Source organism: Monodelphis domestica, chromosome 5, assembly GCF_027887165.1.
Source record: "Monodelphis domestica isolate mMonDom1 chromosome 5, mMonDom1.pri, whole genome shotgun sequence".
NCBI classification, from domain to species: Eukaryota; Metazoa; Chordata; class Mammalia; order Didelphimorphia; family Didelphidae; genus Monodelphis; species Monodelphis domestica.
The window spans coordinates 40,665,586-40,679,560 of NC_077231.1; the positions used below are offsets into that span (position 1 = coordinate 40,665,586).

Sequence of the window (13,975 nt, forward strand, 5' to 3'; positions counted from 1 at the left end):
TCCCATCTCTAGGCTTGGTTCTCTATCCACTGAGCTATTTGGCTGTCCTCCCCCACTCCCCCCACCCCACCCCCTTTTTCTTGCTTGGGCAGATCTGGGGGAGCATGAGGACAGGCACACATCCAGTCTCCTGGGGACCGAGGGCTCAATCTTTCCTTTTACTGCTGAGAGTCATCACTTGAAGATCTGGTTCACTCTTGTGGGATAAAATTTCCTCTGGTTCCCCCATGCACCCCAAAACAGTTAGGGCTAACCAAAGGAAGATTTGCAGTCACCCTTTCTGCAGAACTGGCAGCTTAACTCTAACCCTAACTCTATCCCTCAAGGACTAGAGACCACACAGTGGAAATTCTGGACTTCTTTCCCTTGGGCTCCCTAATGGAAGCCCATAGCTCTCCATAGGAGAGTCTGTTTGCCTTCCTTCGTTTGAAATATTAAGAGAGACAAGGATAGCTGGGAGTTAAGTGGATAGAGTCAGGTCTAGAGACAGGAGGTCCTGGGTTCAAATCTAGCCTCAGACACTTCCTAGCTGGTGATCCTGGACAAATCACTCAACCCCCATTTCATTGCCTGGCCCTTACTGCCTTGGAACCAATACATAGTATCAATTCCAAGACAGAAGGTAGGGTTTAAAAAAAAAGGAAAAGAGAGATCTAAAACTGAGATGAGTGGTGTCTCTGGAGTCAGCCATAAATGCTAGGGAGTTATAGATCCATACTCACAATTTCCTAAAACTGATAAAACTATCCACCCAAGGGGAGCAGTAGGATAATGGGGATAAATAGGAGGGGTTGAACAAGCTCAACCCAAGGCTGCTACAACTGGGTCTATGCTTGCTTTTTCTTCTAGATCTGAATAAATCTGTTTTAGAGTATGTTTTTCTTCAGCACCTATTTTTATAAATATGATATGCTACTCTTTAGTAGTTTTGTCATGTCCCTTTCTTTCTGACTAGTTTCTAAGGAAGCAAGAATAGGGTTAATTGTAAAAATTATCTATCTTTTGGTATACTCTTTCTTGGAACTTAGAAGGAGGGGTCTCCTCAGTCAAAGAGAAACTTATCTGAAACTACCCTCATGCATTATGTGTAGAATTCTTGTCTTAGAGTTCAAAGGCATTCATGGTCAATATAACTTTTTAAAAGGTGGGATTTGAACTCATGTCTTCCTCCCTCCAAAGCCTATCTACTACCTCAAGCTGTTTCACAGTTAACTAGCTTTGTAACTAGTGTTTTTTTTTTTGTAAGAAAAAAAAAGTCTTACCCATTAACCAATACTTACTGTTGAGTGTCCTACTCTCATATACTACTTTACCAAACATTCCAGATAAATAAATCTAAGTATTGGCAAAAAATAAGCAGGCAACAATTAAAGAGAGATAAAGAGAAGTGGGCACCGAAGCCTCCACTTCCTGTCCTTTTGGATCACAAAAGAAGTTTCCACATGCTAATGAAATAATAGGTCCCATCCCTATTCCCTCCAAGATTTACAAAATTCTTTCCTTACAACTACCCTCTGATATGATATGGGTTGTACAAGTATTATAATCCTTGTTTTGGTGTAGTTCTTTGGTTGTTTTTCAGTCATGTCAGACTCCTTGTGACACCAATTGGGGTTTTCTTGGCAAAGATTCTGGAGGGATTTGCCATTTCCTTCTCAGGATCATTTTACAGATGAAGAACTGAGGCAAAAGGGGTTAAATGACTTGCCCTGGGTCAAACATCTAGTAAGTGTCTGAGTCCAGATTTCAACTCAGGAAGATGAGTCTTCCTGATTCCAGGTCTGGCACACCATTCACTGTGCCAACTAGCACCGTCAAACCCCCCATTTTACCCATGAAGAAATTAAAGCTAAGTGGTTAAGGGGATTATTCACGCTTCAAAGCTAGAATTAGGCTTTTCTAACTCCAAGAACAGTTATCTTCTCATTGCTATAAATTTACACCACCAACTTACCCACTTTACATCTCTTAAAGTACAGCTTAAAAAACTTCTTTGTCATTGTATATACTATTCTTCCAGCTATTTTCTTAATTTTTGGTTATTGCAGCTTACTGTAATTCTTTACATGTAATTTTAATGCCAAGTGCATTCTATTACACTGATATATCACAATGGCCATTATATACCCTGATATATAGAAATTGTTTTTAGTTTTTCATCATTTCAATAGTTAGGAAGACCTATGTGAGTTCAGGGTGTTCCAAAAGTTTTGATGCAATTTTAAGTTTAAGTTTTAGAAATTTCCCCCCCCCCAAAAAAAAAAAACAACTCACCAAAACCAACAGAATCTCTGAGCATTGGAGAGTTAGAAGGAACCCAGAGGTCATCAACTGATTCTTCAAGAATTTTCCCCACAATAAACACAAGTGGTCACTCATTCTCTATTTGACAATCATTTTCTTGAGGGAAAAATTATCATGTATTTCCCAGGGCAATCATTCTACTTTTGGACAGCTCTAATAATTAAAAAGTTTCTCCTTAAAAACTGAAACTAAAGTTTTGCAAGAATGAGGAACATAAGGAAAAAATTTTTTTTTGAGAAGAATGAAGACCAAATAAATCAAGGAGTTCAGAAACATCCCTCTTGTCCTCATTTTTTGTAGTATATTTACAATGAAAGGTAATAATAACACCTAACATTTATATAGTGCTTACTATTTGTTAGGCATTATGGTAAATGCTTTACAATCGGGGCTCAAAAGTACATTTTTACTGCATCAACAACCTTATTATTTATCTATGCTCAACAGACTCTGTAGCCTTTTTGCACTGCACTGATATTCATCTCCCAGTAGGATAGCCACCGGTCTGGAATAAGGCATGGGCTGGATAAGATGATTTCTTGGGTCTTCTCATAGAAATTTTGTGATCCCATAAGAAGTTATAAAATTTGCAGTTAGTTACTCATGACATGGCACTAAAACATAATGTATTTTTTTTTTTTGTTCCACAGTGGAGGTGACAGAGTTCTGCCTGGCCCATTTAAAAATCTAAAAGATGATATTAAAGTGCTATACTTATTATGTCAGTAAATTTGGAAGACTAAAAAGTGGCCACCAGATTGGAAAAAAATCAGTTTATGGCCCAATCCTAAAAAAGGGCAATGACAAAGACATTCAAATTGTTAAATAAATGTAGTCATTTCATATACTAGCAAATTTATGCTTAAGATTTTGCAAGCTAGGCTTAAGCAATACGTGAACTATAAATTACTAGAAGAGTAGACTAGATTTCAAAGAGGCAGAGGAACCAGAGACCAAATTGCCAATACAGTCATATCTTGCTATACTGTGGTTCACTTATTGTGGCTTCTTAAAAAACAAAAACAAAATTTAATTCTGTATCTAGTAGTTTTTGCTATATTGTGGGATTTTGTGGATGAGTACTATTCTGTACACAATGGAAAAGCAGTATGCCACTACCCCTTGTGCAAGTTTGCCAATATGAGACTGTACAGGACACACTATTGGCTGATGGAATGAAAGGCAACCAACCACAGAGCTGTGTTCTGTATCCTGGGTACTGATTGGCTCAGTGACTGTAGCATTGGTTTGTTTGCTCTCTTGCTACTTTGCTGATTTTTACCTTTGTGTGTATGTGTGTGTAAGATGGGGTGCCTCTGGAACATAACTCTTGGTATGGGTGAGGGATTACTGTATTGGATGTACTATAGAGAGAGCAAGAAGTTCCAGGAAAAAAAAAATCTACTTCTGCTTCATTGACTACTACACTAAAGCCTTTGATTGTGGATCTCTCTCTCTCTCTCTCTCTCTCTCTCTCTCTCTCTCTCTCTCTCTCTCTCTCTCTCTCTCTCTCTGACTCACACACACACACACACACACACACACACACACACACACACACACACACAGTGGCAAGTTTGTAAAAAAGATGGGACTACCAGATCATCCTACTTGTCTCCTGAGAAATGTGTCTGCAGGTCAAGAAGCAACAGAATCGAACACAGGAGAATTGACTGATTTAAGCTTGGAAAAGGAGTAAGACAAGGCTGTATATTGCTACCTTATTTAACTTTATATTCATAGTACATCATTTGAAACACCAGACTGGATGAATCAAAAGCCAGAAGAAAGATTTCTTGGAGAAATAGCAATAATCTCATATAGGCGGATATCTTATGGTATCTGACAGCAGAAGGTGAAAAAATTAGTAAAACTCTTGATGAAGGTTGTGATAAAGGATGGAAAGGTTTGGACTTTTTCTTTCCATCCTTTATCACAAAGTGAAAGAGGGGAGTGAAAGGAGGAAAGATGACTTGAAGCTTAATACTAAAAAAACAAACAAACCTCAAAACTAAGATCTCCATGCTGGTCCTATAATTCTCAGCAAATAGAGGGAGAAGAAATGTCAGATTTTATAAATGTAGGGGCTCAAAGATCACTACAGATGGCCACTGTAGCTATGAAATTAAAAGATGTTTGGTCGGAAGGACCTGGTGAACCTGGACAGCATAACAAAAAGCAGAGACATCACTTTGCCAAAAATGGTTCTTATAGGCAAAATTATGATTTTTTCCAGTAGCAATGTGTATGGCTGAGCTCTGCTGGATTTACCTTTTGAATTGCCAGGCTGGAGAACTTTTGGGAAACCCTTGGATAGTATGGAGTTAAATCAGCTAATACTTAGGAAATTAATTTGGACCATTCGTAGGAAGGATAAATACTGAAGCTGAAATACTTTGGCCTCATAATGAGAAGACCCCACTCATTGGAAATGATTCTGATGTTGGGAACAGTTGAAGACAAAAGGAAAAGGGGAAGGTAGAGGAAAACGAACGCGAGCTTCCAGAGATGATGTAGAACAGAAGGACCTAGTGTGCTATAGCCCTTGGGGTCACAGAAGAGTCAAGATTTAACAAAAATTGTATAGGTGGCAAGTTTGTAACCATTTCCCCCTCAATATGCAAAAATAATACATTTCTAGTTTCAAAGCCTCAGATTTAAATGCTCAGGGACAGGATGAAACAGTATTCAAGTGTTTTCCCTGTGATATTCTTTGACAAAAGCCCAGAGCTAAGTATTTTCTTGTAGTATTCAGGGGGTTGAAAAAAGCAACCACAGTATTTGTGGTTTTCAGGGAAAGGTTGCAGAATGTTCACGGGGTTGAACAATGGTCTGCCATCTTCAGAAAGGGCCTTGAATGCCAAGACTGTGGGAGTGAAAAGATAACATCAGGTTTTTATGGCTTCTCTACTCCCAGAAATTCTTCATCAAAACGTTCAAACCTGTATACCCAGTCCTAGAGGAGTAAATAATCAAAAATGGTTTTGCGATCTCCTCCTGATTGACCCCCTCTGTGATCTCAAAATAGTCCAGAGACTCTCAAAGTCTCCAAACCAGATTCATTTAATTCGGTTGCCTTTCAAAAATAAATACAGTTGGACATTACAGGCCTGGAGTGACCAGAGTTTAAAAATGGGGAGTTGTGGAATACAGGAAATCGTGTTTCTTACACCAGGTTAGGGGCCTGGCAGCCATGACTCTAGAAAATGCATGTTAGCCCTGGACCCTTTCAGCCATCCAGAAACCCACCAGTCTTCCTTCTTCTTCCTCCTCCCTTTCCCCCCTCCTCCTGAATAAAGGTCCCGCTTGAGAAGTAGGTTTTTTATTTGGGAGGGGGGGATTAAATAAGAAAGCAAGCAGGAAGATCAGGAAGAGTGGGACGGGAGCTCCCCCAGATCGGGGTAAGGGGAGACAAAAGGAGCTGGACGCTGGGCGCACCCTCTCCATCCTCTCCTCTCTCAGTGGTCTGAACCGGCGGGGGAGGCAGCGGTCAAGGTGCCCCCAGAAGGCGCTGCCAGAGGCTGAGCGCGAGGAGCCCACGCACGTTCGGCGCCGGCCAGCCTTCCCTCCCCCCAAGTCTAGGAGGGTGGGGAAGCCCCCTCCCCCGAGAGTGCGCGACGAGCTCCCGCCCCCCTCAACCTCCCGCTGCCGCCCAGCCGCCGCACCTTACGTGGACCCTTCCCGCTCAGGTGAGTCCTTCCCACGCCTCCCATTGGCCCAGGCGTCGCCGGCTCGGGAAGGCCAACGCCGACGGGTCTAGTTCAGGGTCTAGGGTGGGCGCGTCACTTCCGGTAGCGCGGAGCTTGTAAAACACCCAGGAGAGAAAATGGCGGCTGCGGCGGCTTCGGCGGCTCAGCAGCTCTCGGATGAGGAGCTTTTCTCTCAGCTCCGCCGTTACGGCCTGTCTCCCGGCCCAGTGACGGAGAGCACCCGGCCTGTCTACCTGAAGAAACTGAAGAAGCTCCGCGAGGAAGAGCAACAGCAACAGCAGCAGCAACAGCAGCAGCAGCAGCACCGCACCGGGGGCCGCAGCGCCAAGACGCGGAACAGCTACAACAATAACGCGGCGGCCGTGGGGGCGCCTCCAGGGGCGGGGGCGGCCACAGCCGCCACCAGCATGGGGGGCCGACCGCTCTCGGGCGACCTCTCGTACCTGCGGACCTCGGGGGCTCTCAGCCGCGGCTCGGCCTCAGCCCCCGATAATCCGCCCGGAGCCGCCGGGGCGACGGCCGCCCCCGCCGCCAGCGGCGGCGGCGGTAGTAAGGTGCTGCTGGGCTTCAGTTCGGACGAGTCAGACGCCGAGGCCAGCCCCAGGGACCAGGCCAGCGGCGGCAGGAAGGAGCGGGCCGCCTTGCAGTCCCGCGGCGGAGTGAAGCCCGCGCCCCTGGCCGACAGCGAGGGGGGCCCCGGCCAGCCCGCCGAGAGGAGGAAGCCGCACGCGTGGTGGGGGGCCCGGAGACCTGCGTCTGCCCCGGACCCCCTGGGGTCATCAGGGAGGGAGGGCGCGCCGGAGGACGCGGAAGAAGGAGCGGAGAACGGCGGCGGCGAGAGGGACCCGGAGGGTGAGGAACTGCGCTGGACCGGCCGGCCCGTGAACGGCAGCCGGCTCCTCCCCTTCATCTGCCGGGAGAACTACTCGGACTCCGAAGAGGAGGAGGAGCAGGACGACGTGGCCGCCGCCCGGCCGCTCTTCAGGGACGACTCACTGCTCCGCGCTCGGCCCAGGCGGGGCCTCAGCAAAGCCCCCTCCGCGGTGGCTGCTGCGGCAGCGGCAGCAGGCGGCGGCCTCGGCAATGACCGGGCCGCCGCTGGCAGTCTAGACCGGAGGCGAGGACCGGAGGATGGTGGGGCCGGAGACCCCCTGGACTGCAGTCCCGTCACCAGATACCGCCTCAACTCCAAGAAGCAGCCCCTCCCCGACGGGGATCTGAGCCTGGATAGCCCAACCAACAACCACATTGGGGTGGGGGGCTTTCACCTGGACCCCCCCAGGGTCTACGCCAACAGCCTCCCGCACGGCCCTCAGATGGGCGCCACCTCCTCCCCCCCACTCAGGATCAATCACTCCAATCACACGGGCTCTAATCACACCTACCTGAAAACCGCCTACAGCAAGCAGAAGCTTTCCGAGCCCGAGGAGGAGCTCCTCCAGCAGTTCAAACGCGAGGAGGTGTCCACCACAGGGGGCTTCAGTGCCCACTACCTGTCTATGTTTCTCTTGACTGCCGCTTGCTTATTTTTCCTGATACTTGGACTCACCTATCTCGGCATGAGAGGCACCGGGGTGTCCGAGGATGGGACACTCAACAGTAAGTATGGCTGGGTGGTGAAGGCCCTTTTCTTCCCCTGGCAGAGGTGGGGGCGACCTGGGTCTCCCATGCTCTGGTTGACGGGGACTGTGTGGGGGAGCAGAGGAGATTTGTTGGCCTTGGCCCCGGCTTCAGACGGTCTGGGTGACTTAACGTCTCCGCGCTCTGCAGGCAGTTCTGTTAAGTCACAGCTGTACGTTTCTGAGCAAGGTGTTTGATCAGCCTTGGTGGGGGTATTTCCTCCACCAGGAGTTCCCTACGCCAGTGAAATCGCAGATCCGGGCCCTAGTCTCTGACCACACCATTTACTGCAGTTGTTGTCATTTTATTTTAGGTGACACTTTGGGATCAAAAACAAGGTTTGAAGTGGTGGCCAGCAAGCTGTTTCTCGAACAGTCGCTTCCCCATCATCAGAATAGTTTATCTGTTCGGGTTTGAAACATTTGTTACTGGAAGGTTATACAGGAAGTCAGAAACACTAGAGAAAAAGAGCAGAAAGTCACTATTATAAATCGAAAAGCAAGCCCTAAAGGGCAATGGGTCTGGAGTCAAAAGCTCAGAATTTAAATTCATGTTCTGCTTTTTGCTTCCTGGGTAAGTCAGGGCACTTCTCTGGGGCTGTTTTCTTGCCCCAGATTAGGAGTTGGACTAGATGACCCAAAGAACTTTTCCAGCTCTAAATCTGCATTCTGCCTTGAAATTCAATAATAGTCTTTAAAAAATAATTGGCAAGTCTTTTTTTACCTTATGGACACCTTATTTAGTGGGAAAACTTCCTCTCATATTGAAATATCAGGGCTCTTTAAACTGTTAAACATGTATTCTCAAATATGAAAAATGGTACCTTCCTGGAGAATAGAAACAGCACACCCAAAGAAGAGTTCTCAGAGTCAAAAAGCGCCCCCTGCTCACCTGGGATGAGTGCTGTTGCTAAATAGTTAAACATTTGTTTTTAGATTTCTTGGCCCTAGGTTACACTAAACAGTCACTGTATGCTCATTCTAAGAAGTTTGAGAGCATCATTTATAGCTCTTTAGCAGGGGTGATTAGGCTTTTTGGGGAATATGGGGTACATTTCCTAGAAAAATGGCTAGCAAACCCCATATTGGGTTATAGGATCCTAAATTCAGAGCTCGAAGGGACCATGAGGTTACGAATTTGTTTCTTTTACAAATCAAGAACGAAGATTCAGGGTTACACCAGGTAGGAAAGTGGTGTTGCTGGGAATCAAACCTAAGTCCTTTGATACTAATCCTTCACTCTTTTCACTGCCCAGAAAGTGGAGAGTCCAAATAGTGCTTGACTTGGATACATTTAAATGTTGGTCCTAAAACTGTCAACAGTAATTGACTACTGCTGTTGTCTTTTGGAATTCAGTTCACAAACCGTAAACACTGTTTCTTACTCTTTGTAAAACATGATACCCAGGCACTAGGAAACGCCAAGTTAAAAAATAAATCCCGGTCTTGGATGTCAAATTCGACTGGGTTGTTATAACATGTTCATAGATAAGTAAGTACAAGATAATTTGAAAGGGAGAAAGCACTAGGGAGTAGGTAGTCAGGAAAAGCCTCATGTTCGAGGTAGCACTTGACTTGAACTTTGAGGGAGTCTAGGGCAGAGGTGAGGAGAGATTCCATTCCAGGTGAAAAAGGCTTAGAGAGGGAGTGCTGGCTTTGGCTAATTTGCCTGGAATGATTAAATGGGAATAATATAAAATGTCTGGAAATGTGGATGAGTGCAAATTGTGGAAGCGCCAAGTGTAATATGCTGAGAACTTTTTATTTTATCCCAGGGGCAGGAGAGAGAGGGCCTGAAAATTTTTGAGCAAAGGCATTATATGGACAGACGTGTTTTGGGATTTTTATTGGGCATTGGATAGGAATGTTCAAATGAATAGGACAATGTAAAGACTGGAGGCCAACAGACCTAAACCATTTAGGCTCTTTCAGTGGTCCTGGCAAAGGAGATGAGGCCTTGAATTGGGGTTCTGATTGAATGAGTGAAGAGAAGGGGGCTTTTACAAAAGATCCTGAAGGATGGTCTGAGGCTTTGACAACTGATTGTATGTCTATGGGGAAGGAATTAGAGGAGACTTCAAAGTTGTAAACCTGGGAGACTAGAAAGACTGCTACACTAGCAAAAAAGAGGGTTAGAAAGCAGAATATATATATATTAGGGGAAAGATAAGGAATTACATTTTGGACATGCTGACTTTGGAATGACTTTGGGGACACCCTGATAGATACCCAGCAGGCATTTGGTGACATAAATTTGGGCTGGATATGAGGCTCAGTTTTCTTATCTCCAGTAAATCTCTATTAAAAAACACAACACAACAAACTAGCACTTAGAATAGTGCTTTTTTTTTTTAATCCTTACCTTTCTTCAATACCTTGTATTGGTTCCAAGATCTAAGAGTGGTAAGGGCTAGGCAATGGGGGTTATGTGACTTGCCCAGCATCACACCTCTGGGAAGTGTCTGAGGCCAGATTTGAACCTAGGACTTCCCATCTCTAGGCCTGGCTCTCCATCCACTGAGCTACCCAGTTGCCCCCAACTTTAAAGTTTGAAAAATACTTTACAGATATTATCTCATTTGGTCCGAAATGACCATTGGAAATAGGTACAACAGTAGATGAGGAAACTGAGGTACACAGGGGTTGTGACTGCCCAGGGTCACATAGCTAGTAAGAATCTGGTGTGGATTTGATAAGAGTGTGGATTTGAACCCAGGTCTTCCTGACTGCAGGTCCTGCACTCTTATCAATTTGGTAGTCATCTTCATAGAGATAATTGAACCTATAATAGCCTATAAAATCCTTTGGAGAGTGTGTAGAGAGGGAAGAAGGATACCCACTTTTTAGGGATGAGAGAAATATCCGGTCATCTCACAAAGAAATGGACAAACTATAAAGATCTGCATTACAGAAGACAGGAGACTAGAGTAACCAAGAGTGGGTGAGTAATCATTAGTGTTAAGAGCTACAGAGAAGTTAAATAGAACCGGTACTGACAAAAGGCTGTTGAATTTAGCCATCGAGATTCTTAGTAATATTGAAGAGAGCAGTTTCCATGGAGTTATCAGGTCAGAGGACAGTTGTGAAGGGAATGGATGATGAGGAAGGGGATGTAACCAGGATAGACCATTTTTGGGAAAAGGAGAATAAAATGACTTATTTTGACAGGAATGGCAGGGTTAAGTGATTTTTTTTCAGGTGGATGGGGGGGCAGGTCCTTTGGGTTTGCAAGTAGTAAAAAAAAAATATGAGGAAATAATTGGAATACCTACAGTAAAGAGAGTTTGAAGAAGAGAAGAAGGGGCCAGCTCCCAGAGGCTACGAGACTGGAATAAAGGGCAAGAGTCTAAGCATTGGCAGTGACACCAGTGTCACTTTTCCTTCAGAGATAGGAGCAAAAAAAGAGAGAATGGGAGTTGAAATCGAAGAGTTTTCAGGTATGAAGTAGAGAAGATGAGCCAAGCACACAGTAGATGGTCTTGATATTCTAAGTAACAGAAATCTTCTGATTGAGAGGAATGTTGACTCTTCAGAGAAGGGGAAGGCTTACCAAGCTTACCAGTTGCTTACCAATGTAGAAATCAATAAAGAAGTGCCTATGGAGGAAAGACTGTATAACTTTGTGAGCCCATTTGAGGTTAGAGAACAAAAATGTGTAGTGTACCTAGGGGTGTGCTGGTAAATTTTTAACATTTTGGACTGGCTAAAAAATATGTACACATAACACACTCTAGTTTAATCCTTATCAACATATTCTTCACTTTCTACAGTCTAGACAATAAAAAAAAAACCAATAAATCAAGCCCTTGTTTATAATATTTGCCAGTTTTTTGAGATATAAATACACTGAAAATTTAACAATGAGCAATTGGATGATTTGGTCCTGGAGTAGAGAAGTTAGATCATAGAGGGGCTAAACTGATTTTGGGATTTAGAAGTCGAACCTTTGGTCTAGCATCAAGAGGGAAGCTGTGTACATATTTTATTTGCTGGACTACGAGTATTTGGTTACCAGAATCACACAAGATTGAGAAGAGAACTTCAAAGCACTTAGTCCAACTCATAATTGACCAAGGATCCTATCATTACCATCTCTAGGATGTCTGGCCATCACCTCAAATTCAACAATCCAAAAACCTAAATCTCATTAACTTCCTAGGAAAATTAGCTTCCACTTCTAACTTCCCTATTTCACCACCATTTTTTCTTTTATCTTATTCTACAAACATTGATCCACTGCTTCTTAAACTCCTGATCTAATCATTTACCCAAGTTCTATCAGATCTTTCAAAATGATAATGTCCCTTATTTGGTTCTTCCTTTCCATTACCACCATCTAACACTTATTAAGGCAGGACCTCATCACTTTGCTTATTTCTGAACAGTCCAAGAGATTTCCTAACTGGCCTCTCCTCTAATTTTCCCAACTGTAACTTTACCTTAATATTTTACCTTAATAACTATGGGACTAAATATGTTTTTCTACAATACATAGTTCAGTGTGTCCCTCCTCTGTTAAAGTTCTCAAGTGGCTCTTTGATTATTTCTAGAACACATTCAAAGCTTTCCATAACTTCAGCTGGTGGGAGAGCTAATGGGGGTGGTCTGTGAACTGGGCAGGCTAGCACAGGTGGCACATTCTGTTGAGTATAGATCAGAATGATCAGAAGAGGAGCAGAAACCTGATTTGGGCCTTGAAGGAAGGAAGGGATTTTAGCTGGTGAAGATCATGAAGAAATCCTTTTCAAACATGAGGGATGTTGTAAGAAAATCCTTAAAGGTAAAGGCAGGGCTGAATGCAGGAACAGGAGTCAGGTTTGTGTAGAGTAGACCGCACGTGTGAAGCCTTGTGAAATCCAGCTGAGAAGGTGGGTCAGAGCCAGTTGAATGACTTTCCCTGTTTTCTTATCCCTAATGAGTTGAGTGACAGAAATATAGCAGCTGTGAACATTGTTAGATATTTGCTTTTCAAAAACTTGAGAAAAATTACAGGTGTATTTTAGCAAATGGTGAATGAAGTACTATCATGTAATGTTGAGACTTATCCTAATTCTGGGTCTGTGGCCTTGGAAAATCTGAACATAGGTTTATTCGACTATGAATAGGGAAAATGATGCCTAACCTTCCTAGCTCACCAGGTTATAAAGATTAAAAGAGAAAAGTCAAATAGAAGATAATAGCATATAAAATTTAATTGTTATATTCCATTTAAAATGGTCATAAACATAAAGAGAAATAAAACATTTTTGTAATAGCCTATGATTAATCTAAGTACTCAGCATTTTTAATTTTTTAGAGAACTTAATGATACTTCTTAAATTTAGAATTATGTTTTTTTACAGATGTTATGTTAACCCATTGACTACTAGTGGTGGAAAAGGAGATGTACCAACTCAGATTTTAAGTTATTCAACAGTTCTAGGGTTCTCAAAGTGAGTAGTCTCTTGTAAAAGACAGTGTCAAAAGGACAAAGGATTTGGCACCCATCTGAAAGCATTTAAGTGTAGGCTTCATTGGTTTGATAGTATACCTAAGAAAATTAGGTTTTATTTCAAGTAGAAAATCAAAGGATTGTAGATTTAGAATTGGGAGAGACTTCAGGGGTCATTTGGTCCAATATTCTCATTTTTTTTTCAGTTAAGATTTTTGGGGGATGTGTTTTATTTTTTCCCTGACCTTTGTGACAAAGAAAAAGAATTAATATAAAACATCTAATAAGCATTGTATAATAACATATGTAATATTCAGCTATATCCTTTCCTTCTCTGCTATGAGGGAAAAGGTATGTTTTGTTATCTCTTTCCTTGCATTTTCATTCGTTTCTTTTTTTCCTTCTGTTATTCAGAGTTCATCCTTATTTTTTCCAAGATGGAAGGTAAGGGTTTAAAAAAAACGTTCTATAGCAGTGAGTGAAACAGTGTTTGGAGGTTAGGAGAGAGGTTAGAACTGGAGATGAAGATCTGGGATCTGCTTGGAGGTGATAATTAAACCTAGAGGCATTGATAAAGCTTATCAAGAAAGAGTGTGGAAGAGGTCCTTTGGAAGATCCTTGAGAAATAGGGGGGGATGATTTTGGTAGAAGTTGGGAGAGATAAGTGGGATATGGGTTATAGTTAAGCAAAGTAAATGGAAAAATCAGACATATAGGAGAAGAACCTAGAGGGAGCTGTATCAGCAAAACTCAGAGAATGTCTAGGAGACATGGTTACCAGTATCAAATGTTACAGGTAAGTAAGTAAGGATTAGGATGAAGAAAAGAACATTGTCAGCTTTGACAGTTAAGGGAAAATGGAGAGAGCAATTTTAGTTGAGTAATAAAATCTGAAAACAGATTGCAGAGGG

At 43.3% G+C, this 13,975-nt stretch overlaps 1 protein-coding gene across 3 annotated transcripts in view; it reads left to right on the top strand.

Annotated features, from left to right (window-relative positions):
• The first annotated feature begins 4,021 nt into the window (after window positions 1-4,021).
• Window positions 4,022-13,975, top strand: part of LEMD3 (LEM domain containing 3) — a 95,971-nt gene continuing 86,017 nt past the window's right edge. For 2 of the 3 annotated variants that reach the window (XM_056798397.1, XM_056798399.1), the window contains exons 1-2: window positions 4,022-7,613; window positions 13,479-13,508. In XM_056798397.1, coding sequence (XP_056654375.1) covers window positions 6,131-7,613; window positions 13,479-13,508 — 1,513 coding nt within the window. In that variant the 5' untranslated portion in view covers window positions 4,022-6,130. The remainder of the gene's footprint in view (window positions 7,614-13,478; window positions 13,509-13,975) is intronic. The other variant, XM_056798398.1, reaches the window with a different exon arrangement.